The sequence below is a fragment of the Cebidichthys violaceus genome, unplaced genomic scaffold, assembly GCF_023349555.1.
Source record: "Cebidichthys violaceus isolate CVI_PGR_0920_01 unplaced genomic scaffold, fCebVio1.0.p SCAF_1, whole genome shotgun sequence".
Lineage (NCBI taxonomy): Eukaryota > Metazoa > Chordata > Actinopteri > Perciformes > Stichaeidae > Cebidichthys > Cebidichthys violaceus.
Window position 1 is genome coordinate 24090567 of NW_027176262.1, and position 12823 is coordinate 24103389.

At 48.7% G+C, this 12823-nt stretch overlaps 1 protein-coding gene across 1 annotated transcript; it reads right to left on the bottom strand.

The window, feature by feature from the left end:
- Positions 1-5313: 5313 nt before the first annotated feature.
- Positions 5314-8858, bottom strand: LOC137890555 (extracellular calcium-sensing receptor-like). The gene is made up of 7 exons (XM_068735074.1): positions 8598-8858; positions 8215-8504; positions 7613-7908; positions 7261-7466; positions 6903-7124; positions 6299-6422; positions 5314-6218 (listed from the first exon to the last, which is right to left on the bottom strand). Exons 1-7 carry the CDS (start codon positions 8856-8858, stop codon positions 5314-5316), a joined length of 2304 nt encoding a protein of 767 aa, XP_068591175.1.
- Positions 8859-12823: the final 3965 nt, after the last annotated feature.

Genomic DNA, 12823 nt, shown 5'->3' on the forward strand with positions numbered 1-12823 from the left:
AGCAGGACCTAGCCGAGACGAACCGGCAGTTACTGGGGCCCATGCGAGCGGCAGACTACGCCCTGGAGCAGATCGTGGTCCAGACAGCGCCAGGCCCGCCGGTGCCAGCCCCCTCCTCGTTGGCTGGAGTGGTCCTCTACAAAATGAGTGCCGCGGACGACGTACAGTCATTTCTGGACACGTTTGAAGCTAGAGAGACGGCGTGCGGCTGGCCCGCGGCAGAGTGGGTGGTCCGGCTCCTGCCCCTCCTCACTGGGGAAGCGTAGACAGCGGCCCTGGGGCTGCCCCCGGCAGCCAGGCACAGCTACGCGGATGTGCGTAGAGCTGTCACCGACCGACTGGGCCTGTCTCTGGAGGACCACCGGCAGAGGTTTCGGGAGGCCAGACTGGGACCCGAGGACCGGCCCTTTGCGTTTGCTCAGTGGCTGAGGGATGCCGCAGCCAGGTGGCTGGAACCGGAGAGTCCAGGTGGGGCGCAGGAAGTCCTGGAGAAGGTGGTCCTGGAGCAATTTGTGGGGGCCCTGCCTGCTCGTACGTCAGGGTGGGTCCGTTATCACCGCCCCACGACGCTGGGAACCGCCATCACCCAGCGGCGGCCCGGGGGACAGTGGACGCCCGCTGACTCCAGCCCGGCCGATGCCGGCACCTCGGAGGAGGCTGCATCAGCAGCTCCTGGCATGGCCCCCACTGGCTCCGCAGTCGGCACCCTTCCTCCCCTTCCCCGATGCACCGACCTCTGCAACCACCGGCACTCTTCCCAACCCACAGGGGGTCCCTCAAGCGCCAGGGCAGGAGTGTTGGAGGTGTGGGCAGCCCAGTCACTTCCGGAGGGAGTGTCCACTGATGGAAGTGGAAAAGGTGGTTCGGGTTGCCGGCCCTCCAACACCCTCCCCTGGTCCAGGGGCGACGTACCGCATTCTGGTAAGGATCCAGGGGGGTGTACATCAGGCAATGGTGGATACTGGCTGTACACAGTCTATGATTCACCAGAGCCTGGTTCGGCCCGGGGCATTGGTGGAGGCATTGTGGGTGAAAATTAGGTGTGTGCATGGGGATGTTCACGAGTATCCCATAGTGTCAGTAGAAATTAGATACATGGGAAAAAAACATAGTGTAAATGTTGCGGTTAGCTCCCGCCTTATGCACCCCCTAATCTTGGGGACAGATTGGCCAGGGTTTAATAAATTAATGGGGCACAGTGTGGGGGTGCGTTCGCGACAAACAGGGTCATGCGGTATGTGTGTTGTGCTCAGCGGTGACGCGAGGTTGTCCGACGCTGCAGACGGGGAGGGGGAACCGGCGGAGCCTCCCGTGGAGACTCCACCGTGTCACGAATTACACTCCATGGAAGATTTTCCACTTGAGCAGTCTCGGGATGATACTCTACGCTCAGCCTTTGACCAAGTGATACGAATTGATGGTCAGTTGGTGCGCCCTGACGCAGCACAGTCATATCCGCACTTTTCATTGATTAGGGACAGGCTGTATAGAGTGACTCGTGACACTCAGTTAGATCTAGATCAGGAAAACACCTAGTTGCTGGTGCCGAAGAGCCGTCGGGAAATTATTTTCCAGACGGGTCACTATAACCCGATGGCTGGCCACATGGGATATGAAAAAACACTGGATCGGATAATGACCCAATTTTATTGGCCAGGTATCCGGGGGGATGTGCGCCGTTGGTGCACATCCTGCCCGGAGTGGCAATTGGTAAACCAGCCGGCCATTCCGAGGGCGCCGTTGCGTCCTCTACCATTAATGGAGGTCCCATTCGAGCGAATCGGCATGGACCTCATCGGGCCACTACACCGGAGTGCAAAGGGATATTGCTTTGTGTTAGTCCTAGTGAATTACGCAACATGATATCCCGAGGCAGTGCCTTTGCGCAACATTTCTGCAAAAAGTGTCGCGCAGGCTCAGTTTCAGGTCATCTCCCGAGTCGGAATCCCGAAAGAGATTCTGACTGACCAGGGCACCTCGTTCATGTTACGCACACTGAGAGCACTTTACGGATTACTGGGCATTAAATCTATTCGAACCAATGTGTACCACCCACAGACCAATGGTCTGGTGGAGTGTCTGAATAAGACTTTAAAATCCATGATCCGTAAATTTATAAATGAAGATGAACGTAATTGGGATAATTGGCTTGATCCTCTGTTGTTTGCAGTGCGGGAGGTTTCCCAGGTTTCCACGGGATTTTCTCCCTTCGAACTACTGTTTGGCAGGACACCAAGGGGGGTGCTCAACCTGATTAAAAAAAACTGGGCGGAAGGTCCGAGCACCAGCAAAAGTGAGATCCAAAACGTCCTGGACCTGCGAGCAAAACTTCACATACTGGGTCGGATGTCATGTGAGAATTTGCTCCAGGCCCAGGAACGTCAACAACGGCTGTACAACAGAGGGGCCAAGTTGAGACAATTCACACCAGGAGAAAAGGTACTTGTATTGCTTCCTTCTTCCAGCTCTAAACTCTTCGCCAAGTGGCAAGGGCCCTTTGTGGTCACACGGTGAGTGGGGGATGTCGACTATGAGGTTGTGCGTTCTGACAGGGGTGGAGTTACACAGATCTACCACCTCAATCTCCTGAAAGCATGGAGAGAGGCGGGGTCTGTTTCTGTGGTGTCCGCAGTGGCTGAGAGAGAGGAGCTGGAGCCCAAGGTTTCAAAATTCACCAATCCCACCTCGCTCCTTTGTGAAGGCCCTCTCTCCGGGACCCAGAGAACAGACATCGCCCAGTTGCAGAAGCAGTTTGCTGACGTGTTCTCCCTATGGCCAAGACGCACAAACCTCATAGAGCACCAAATCGAGACTCCCCTGGGAGTGACGGTGCGATCACGACCCTACAGGAAAAATCAGCCTTCTCCACTCCGTTTGGTTTGTACCAATTAACCACACTTCCCTTTGGGTTGTTCGTGGCCCCAGCCACATTCCAACGCCTCATGGACCGGGTGCTGCGTCCACATGCTGCATATGCTGCCGCCTACCTGGATGATGTGATCATCCACAGCACCACCTGGGCGGAGCATGTGCAGCAGGTGGGCGCGTTGCTGGAGTCTCTGAGGCAGGCGGGGCTCACCGCCAACCCAGGGAAGTGTGCAGTTGGACGGAGGGAGGTACGGTATCTGGGGTACCACTTGGGCGGCGGGCAGGTACGTCCTCAGGTGGACAAAACCGCGGCTGTCGCAGCCTGCCCACGGCCCAAGACTAAAAAAGAAGTGAGGGTTTTTTTGGGGCTGGCGGATTATTACAGGTGGTTCATCCCAAACTTTGCAGAGCTCACCAGCCCCTTGACCGACCTGACTCGAAAAGATGCCTCAGATCCGGTCCAGTGGTCAGAGCAGTGCCAGTTGGCGTTTGAGAGGGTGAAACAGGCTCTCTGTGGGGAACCACTCCTTCATACGCCTAACTTCTCTCTTCCTTTTACTCTGCAGACTGACGCGTCGAACAGAAGGCTGGAGGCCATTTTGTCCCAGCAGGTACGGGGGGTTGACCGCCCGGTGCTATATATCAGCCAGAAGCTGTCCGAAAGGGAGGCCAGGTACAGCACAGTGGAGGAGTGCCTGGCCATCCAGTGGGCGGTCGAGTCCCTGAGCTATTATCTCCTGGGAAGCTCATTCACCCTCTGTTCGGACTGCGCCCCGCTCCAATGGCTCCACCGTCTGAAAGATACCGCCCGGATCACTCGGTGGTATCTGGCGTTACAGCCATTTAATTTCAAGGTGGTCCACAGATGGCCATGGCCGACTTCCTCTCCCGTTCTCAAGGGGCGGTGGGGGAGTAGGTTAGGCCGGAATGCTACCCGGCCTAAGTCGGGCGGTGGGGGTATGTGGCGGCGAGGCGTGTGTGGGCTCAGCTGCAGAGGGGACAGAGTGAGGGAGTGGTTCAGGGAACGGTGCTGGGAAAAGACTTAATTAGGCCCAGCTGAAACGTATCCTGATTTTGGCCTCACTGTGTTGCATACCCTGCTAGTGACGGAGGCTCGAGAGGGCTCGGAGAGAGACAGACTGGTTGTGGCACAAGCAGGACGATGGAACACACCAAACTCCTGCGGCATGTGCTCGGAGGCAAGGCAGGAGAACACACGGTCAGGTCCAGTCTGTTGATATATATAACAATAAAGAACGTTTGTGAACGCCTTTCCGAGTATGACAACATCATTGTGCTCCCAAGACACACCGGAGTAGCAAGAGAGTGTTCCACACCCATTCGGCACCACACCCAGAAATACACATATAGTTGCATACACACATTTAGAACCTAAAGAGAGGTAAAATAGTGTCTCTGACAGTTTTGTGGAAACCTCACGGTGTCAACAGAAACACAACTGATCACACAAACCAGTTGCTCGGGTGAATTCCATACAAACTGGTTGGCTGTTCACTTTTTTACACACATTATGGCAGATGTACGTAGGCCATGGAATTCTCTCCACAGAGTGGGAGGCACACGAGCTTTCTTCTGTATTACATCTCTGGTTGCATTTGTAGTTATTTTTCCTTTTGTATGGTGGGAGCTCGAAGTAGCACGCAAACACTGCCAATACCACCATGACAATAGTGTAAATAAACAAGTGAAATGAACAGAACAAGACAACTTTGAATCATGTGAAGACTTTATTATTTTCTTTTGATTTGTGAGACAAAGTAACACAAATTTATATTATTATTTTGTACTTTATTTATTCACTTTCTTCTATTTTTTTAGAACTTGATGAAATCATATTTGTGAAATAGGAAAAAAAAAATTTTTTAAAGGATTTTCACAAAAACAACATTACAATTATTAAAAAGTTTAATGTACAAAAACTTAAAATGTAAATATTTAAACAAGGTGAAAACTGAATGTTTTATCATAAACTTCACACTGAACGTTGCCATTGGAGCATAATCTAGTGTTGTGTCTTTATTGTATCCTTACCTAAAACACAGGGTGATTGTATACATGCAGTTCTGACATTGATCACAGATTGGAGTATTAATGTATGAAGTGCACATAGGTAAGCTGCAGGTGATGAGAATCAGGTGTGTAGAACAGTTCTTTGACTGTGTCAACGTGTTTAAGTGAGAGCTTAACTGGCATGCTTAGATTCTCAATTTGATGAATTGAAACTGAGAATGACTTTGGACAATGCTGCTATTTACATTATGCCAGTGAGCACATATGTGAAACTGTACCAGCTGGACATTGGTTTATTTCTAGCCAAAAATACACATGTGACAAATTCTCCCTGCTTGCCCTCTGTGGTTTATGTATTTTTATTAAAAGTCCCTTCAACTGCCATCTTTGTTTTTTCAAAAAGTCCGATTTTTCTTAGAATTGGCTTTTGTTCATTAAATGTTTCTTGGTGTTTTTCGCTGGCTTAAACAATATGATGAAACACTTTGGAGCAAATATACACAATATGAGTCCAAAACTGGAGGCCAGAATGGCAAATATCTCCACAGCCACAGTAAATTTACCAGGAGAGCTGACATATGCTGGGATAAAGGTGACCCAGACTGCACAGAATATCAGCATGCTGAAGGTTATCAGCTTGGCTTCATTAAAATTGTTAGGTAGTTTCCGGGCTAGGACAGCTAACACAAAGCAAAAGACAGCCAGCAGGCCGATGTACCCGAGCACAGTCCAGAACCCAATGGCTGAGCCTAAAGCACACTCCAGGATGATTCTCTCCTTGTATGTGGTTAGGTTTTTCTTTGGAAAAGGAGGACTAAGAACCAACCAAAGAGTACATATTACAACTTGAATGAATGTGAAAGACACCACAGTCATTCTTTGCTGTGGAGGACCAAACCATTTCATGACATTACGACCTGGGAGAGTGGCTTTGAATGCCATTAACACTACTATTGTTTTTCCAAGAACACAAGACATACAGAGGACGAAGGTGATCCCAAAAGCTGTGTGGCGCAGCATGCAGGACCACTCAGAGGGTTCTCCAATGAAAGTTAATGAACATAAGAAACAGAGAGTCAGAGAGAAGAGCAGCAGGAAGCTCAGCTCAGAGTTGTTGGCCCTGACAATCGGGGAAGTCCTGTGGCGATGGAACACAGCCGCTGTTATAATGGTAAGACAGGCACCACCAACTGAGAATGCAGCCAGGATGATTCCTAGGGCCTCATTGAAGGAAAGAAACTCTACAGGCTTGGGGAGACAAGTGTCTCTCTTTGCATTAGGCCAAAATTCCTTGGAGCAAGAGAAACAATCAGGGGAATCTGAAAAAATAAAACAAAAATGTCTTTTAGCTGTCGATATTTGATGTTGTCCAGTAGATATGCAGTAGGAAAAACAATACCTGTAGCATTGCTAATCTCTCCCTCAGGACACGGTATACAATCATAACAGCATATGGGTTTTCCTTTCTGCAGCACTTTACGGGTTCCTGAAGGACAGCTATCAGAGCACACTGACACAGGCACCTGGCACATAGACACAAACAAATTCACACATGTTCAGGTGTGCTTCGAAGCGCCAAGGAATAAAGGATACATTCAGATCTGTCTAAAATCAATACTTGCATGTCAATATGTGTATTGTGTAATGGGTTCTGTCAATGCAGCTGCTGGTGGAAAAAATCCACAGTTGTGTAAAAAATGTGTTCTAAAGTTCAAATAAAGCCAAAATGAGGCTTCAGCAGTCTGGCTTTGACAAAGCAAGTGGTTATTTTTCAAAGTTTGTGTTTTTGGACAAAGTCACATTTTGTATTATTATTCCTCTGCTGCAACTCAGCAAGGGAACTCTTTTGTTGAAACTATTACGTGTGATGTAGGACTGAAAATGCTGTAACTTTAGAACAGATCTCTTCACAGCCAGTATGGACTGGAGGAACAGAGACCAAGAACACTTATCACCTAATTTTAAATTGGAATATGTTACAATATTCATTTTGGGCTCCCTACTTGTGTGCCACTCTCCACCCAGGTGAGGTTCCTATTGATTTGGAATTCCTGGCCCACCGGCAGTGATGCATCGTAGTGCCCTACTGTCACTAACTCAATGTAGCCAGTCTCAGTTGTTTGCCAATTAACCAGCTCATATGTGGCCACAGGATCCCCATTTGCATCAAATGACACATCATAACCATTTTGGGAGAAATTCACATTTTTCAGCTGAGTGAGAACCTGTGAGGATGAAGTAACGGAAGTCAATGAGGAAGAGATTTGAAACCATGTAAGATAAAATTAATATATCATTTAAGAAAAGGTACACTATGTCAAAAAAGGACATAGTGGTGTTGACATATTTCTTTTGACCGACCTGTTTGGACTCTATGCTGGTGAATTTGTCACATTGAATTATAGAGTGTGTTTCCTGACACATTGCATTATGAATGGCATGTGCTATTGCATAAACAGCCTTGTACACCATGTTAGTGATTCGGAGCTGAGATGTGTCAGTGTACGGGCTCTGGATCGTCTTTATGTCTTCAGTTCCATCGCACGCATTTTTTTCTGTGGCTGATCCTAAAAACACACAAAGACAGGAAGGTGTTGTATGTATAATGTTCTTGTTTAGTTTCATTGAATCAACTGACTGAATAAAAAAACACAAGTCAGACAAAGACCCATCTGTGAGTCAGTTATGTTAAAGATCAGCCAAACTTTCTCACTTTGTCCCAGCCTGCAGTTGAATTCATCCTCCCAGAACTCAGTAAGCACTGGAGAGGCAGCCACTTTAGAGGGAGAGAGATCCAGCAGGAAGTCTCTCAGACCAGGGATGACAGATTGCTCAATGGCAAATCCAATTGTTCCAGCACAGAAGCTGAACCTCAGCATGTCTGGGTCAGTTACCCAGGACTCAGTGCCTATCCACTGGCGAGGTGGAGAGGGCTTGAGTGACAGCTCCTCCAGTAGAATACTCAAGTCTCCAGGAGGTGCAAATGCCACAACAACCACAGCTGTCGACCTGGAGAGAAATTACTCTGCTTTGTATTATACCAATAAAAACAAAATATATTACAACATATTTGTACATATGTATGGATATAGTTAAAACAGTTTTTTGTCTCACTGAGTATTTTCATAATAAAGATCATTAACAAATATGAGATAAATACAGGTGACCGAAAAAAAAAGATACATTTCTAATGTGCCTCTAAGATAACAAAATATTCATCTATCTTATAATAAACAGAACATTGATGTGGATTTGTGTGCAGAAGGTCAGTATGATCACAGGGAACAAAAGCACATAATCAGTGAACGTAGAAACCTGCGGATAATGTCAGCTACTCTCTGGATCCTGCTACGTGGGTGGGTCCAATCGAAAGATTCAGAGTATTCCACACAGATCCCCTCTTTTTGCGCTGCGTCCAGGAAAGACGCCATGCCATTGTTTCCATAATCCGAATCCGATCGGATGGCACCTATCCAAGTCCAACCAAAGTGTTTTACCAGTTTGGCCAGTGCGTCAGCCTGGAACTGATCACTGGGGATTGTTCTGAAGAAAGTCGGGTACTGCTGCTTATCGGACAGGCATGCACAAGTGGCAAAATAACTCACCTAAATGAATACAACAGTGTAATTGATTAAGAAGACGGGCACAAATTAGCACTCATCTATTAAACACAGTTTGCAGAAATTAAAAATATTTACTTGAGGAATGTGAAAGGGCCCGATGATGCGCGACATGCTGATGGATGGTGTGGACCCAGACTCACCAACAATGACAATCACAGTACCAGATTGTGAGCAATTGTCATCTTTGTAAAACACTGGGTCCAGGCCGCTTGATAGCTGGAATGCCACATGCACCGTCACAGGCACAGCGGCGCACGAGTCATAGATCTGATAACCGAGTTTGATGCCCGGCAGCAGCTCCGTGCTGTTGTTAATCTCCTCGATGGCGAAGATCATTGCGCGTGAAAAGCGCAGTTGACGGGATTTAATGCTGTACAGGGACAAACACACACACACACACACACACACACACACACACACACACAGAGTTGAATAACTGTTTAAATATGTCCTACATATGGGGACAATATACAATTTAACCAAAAACACATAATACAGGAGAACTGAAGACAACAAACACAGAATAGGATATCAGTCCAAAATGCACAATACGCACAGATTAACCATACTTAAATTGTAGTGTTCATAATGTTTTCAGTTAACAAATACAAAAAATATACTCTAATTTTCTACTACTTCGTGAATATAATACGTACTTTGTTATGGCAAAATACTAATGCATTACAATTCAAATAAAAGTATAAACATTTCCATCCCCACAGAGTAACATCCTCTTTGCCCCCACATCTCCCTCTTACTAACCTCCCTGAGCATCTTATTGGATCAGGCTTGGTGGTGTAGTTATGCTTCACTGTGTGCATGTAGTAATGTATGGAGAAAACACCACCAATAACGTAGTCACCATCCATTGAGAATGCAGGTAGACGAGTGGTACCCTGGAGCTTGCATTTAACCGATGAAGCCTCAGTGCTGACCCCAACACCAGTCCTCTCCTCTGTAAGCCCAGCCCTTTGTTTCACACCATCCCCAGAACCATTCAAGGCAAGAGCTGAGTTCAGCTCACACAAACCCAGCGACAGGGTCAGACCAATAAAGAGAGCTGCCATCTCCACCCTCAACTGTCCTCATGTGGGCATACTGTATTTTCACAGCTTAATATAAATTTTCAGATTGAAGCTTCCCTCCGACAGTACGTCAGCTTACTGTACGTCAGAGAGAGGATGCTCTTAATTCTTGTCCAAGTCTTTTTTGTGAACTGTGTGTACAATATAAACTGCATAAAGTGTCCATGTTTCTTTTCTGTTCTTTTAAAGTTATCATTGTAAACACTGTAATGGAAAAAATATATGTTTAGTATCATGAAATGTTTTAAAAGATTTACAACTGAAAGGGAAAGTGAGGAACATAAACACTGACAAAACACAGCAGTCCTGGAGAAGCAGTTAATCAGTTTATGAACCCAGTGTCCTGTTTCTCATGGCTGATCACACACTCCCACTTCAGAAAGAGAAAGTAAAGACACAGTGTCTTCTTTGTCTGTTTGGCAAGTTTGAGACACACCTTAAAACCGTGACTGACTCTCAGTTAACGCACCTGACATGTGTCTAGATAAGAACGATAGCCAGTGTATGAAAACATCTGCTCCCTGTCTATGATTTATCCCAAGGCGTGAACTCATGTATGCATAAAATGGTTTGGTATCTTGTACGATGTTGAAGTTTTCACCACAGACACTGACTGAAGTGGCTGTGGTGCATTTTTCCCTTGCAAGTGAAATAAACAGATGGCAAACCAGTTCTACATCACACACTGATTGCAGAACTGTTGGAATCCATTTTGTTACCAACTGATATTGCAGTATGTAAATGTGCTGCACACACATCTAACACTGATGACATTTCAAAAGGAAATGCTCGTGCAGATGCTGCTGCAAAAGCTGCTGCACAGCTTCCTCTTCACATTTCTGCTGTTGACAAAACCCACTCATTTGTTACAGTCCCTTCTTCTCTTTCAGCCATGCAGTCACTCTCCACACCGGATGAGAGGCGCCTTTGGGCCTCAGCTGGCTGCAAGTTCACTGACGGACTGTGGTGTGGCCCTGACAGCAAACCTTGTTTGCCTAAAAATGTCTTTTCTTACTTTGCCAAATCAACACACGGTTTAGACCATGTGTCAAAAGGGGAAATGTTAAGTGCACTTAGTGAGACTTGGTTTACAAAGGGGTTTTGCAGCATATGCACAGAAATACTGCCAAGCATGTATAACTTGTGCCACACACAACAGTAGCAAAAGCACTGATTGTTGAAATAATTCCCGATGGGATATTCCAACTAAGATATCAAGTGACAATGGTTCTCACTTTGTAAATCAGGCCATCACAGAATTAAGTGCATACGTGGGTATTGACTTAAAAACACACTGTGTTTACCATCCAGCCAGTGGAGGCGCTGTAGAAAGAGAAAATGGAACCCTCAAGACCAAGTTAGGAAAATGTTGCGCTGACACAGGTCTCCCTTGGACAAAAGCCCTGCCTCTAGTAGCTGATGTACATGTGAATGAGAAAACGAACACGGAGCAATCTGAGTCCTTTTGAGATTTTGTTTGGTGCTCCACCTCATGTAGGCACCGAAGCTCCGAGAGCCCGTCTTTTGTCCACCGCACTAAGCGAACATGAAATGTTAACATATTGTGCACAAGTCTCCTCTGCTTTATCTAACATAAGAAAACAGGTGTCTGCAGCCCTTCCACAACCAGCAACAGGACCGCTACACAAGCTGCAGCCTGGTGATTTCGTGGTGGTCAAGGACTTCAGGAGGAAAAACTGGAAAGCTAAGCGCTGGCAGGGCCCGTTCCAGATCCTACTCGTCACTCACACAGCAGTCAGGGTAGCTGAACGTGCTACTTGGGTGCACGCAACACACTGCAAAAGGGTTCTACCTCCTGCTGAGACGACTACAACTCCTCCTGCTCCTGCACATGCCAGTGCGAGGAAATAGGAGTCCTCTACCAGTGACACACTGCTCTGTGTCACCATCGTGGGATCTACGTGACGTGCAGTCACCAACGCGGGTGAAGCAAGTGACTTTCGAGGGAGCTACCCTGTGGCGGCGGGGCGTGTGTGGGCTCAGCTGTAGAGGGGACAGAGTGGGGGAGTGGTTCAGGGAACGGGGCCTGGAAGAGACTTAATTAGGCCCAGCTGAAACGCATCCTGTGTTGCCTCACTGTTTTGCATACCCTGCTAGTGACGGAGGCGCGAGAGGGCTCGGAGAGAGACACAGACTGGTTGTGGCACAAGCAGGACGATGGAACACACCAAACTCCCGCGGCGTGTGCTCGGAGGCAAGGCAGGAAAACACACGGCCAGGTCCAGTCTGTTGATATACATAACAATAAAGAACGTTTGTGAACGCCTTTCTGAGTCTGACAACATCATTGTGCTCCCAAGACCCACCGGGGTAGCAAGAGAGTGTTACACTGGAGCCCAACGTGGGTCGAGCACAGGGAGATGGACGCCGAATTTCCGGACACAGTCAATTGTGGTGCTGGGCCAGATGCTGGGAGGGATCGCGACCATGCAGCAGGACCTAGCCGAGACGAACCGGCAGTTACTGGGGCCCATGCGAGCGGCAGACTACGCCCTGGAACAGATCGTGGTCCAGACAGCGCCAGGCCCGCCGGTGCCAGCCCCCTCCTCGTTGGCTGGAGTGGTCCTCTACAAAATGAGTGCCGCGGACGACGTACAGTCATTTCTGGACACGTTTGAAGCCAGAGAGACGGCGTGCGGCTGGTCCGCGGCAGAGTGGGTGGTCCGGCTCCTGCCCCTCCTCACTGGGGAAGCGTAGACAGCGGCCCTGGGGCTGCCCCCGGCAGCCAGGCACAGCTACGCGGATGTGCGTAGAGCTGTCACCGACCGACTGGGCCTGTCTCTGGAGGACCACCGGCAGAGGTTTCGGGAGGCCAGACTGGGACCCGAGGACCGGCCCTTCGCGTTTGCTCAGTGGCTGAGGGATGCCGCAGCCAGGAGGCTGGAACCGGAGAGTCCAGGTGGGGTGCAGGAAGTCCTGGAGAAGGTGGTCGTGGAGCAGTTTGTGGGGGCCCTGCCTGCTTGTACGTCAGGGTGGGTCCGTTATCACCGCCCCACGACGCTGGGAACCCCCATCACCCAGTGGCGGCCTGGGGGACAGTGGACGCCCGCTGACTCCAGCCCGGCCGACGCCGGCACCTCGGAGGAGGCTGCATCAGCAGCTCCTGGCACGGCCCCCACTGGCTCCGCAGTCGGCACCCTTCCTCCACTTCCCCCGATGCACCGACCTCTGCAACCACCGGCACTCTTCCCAACC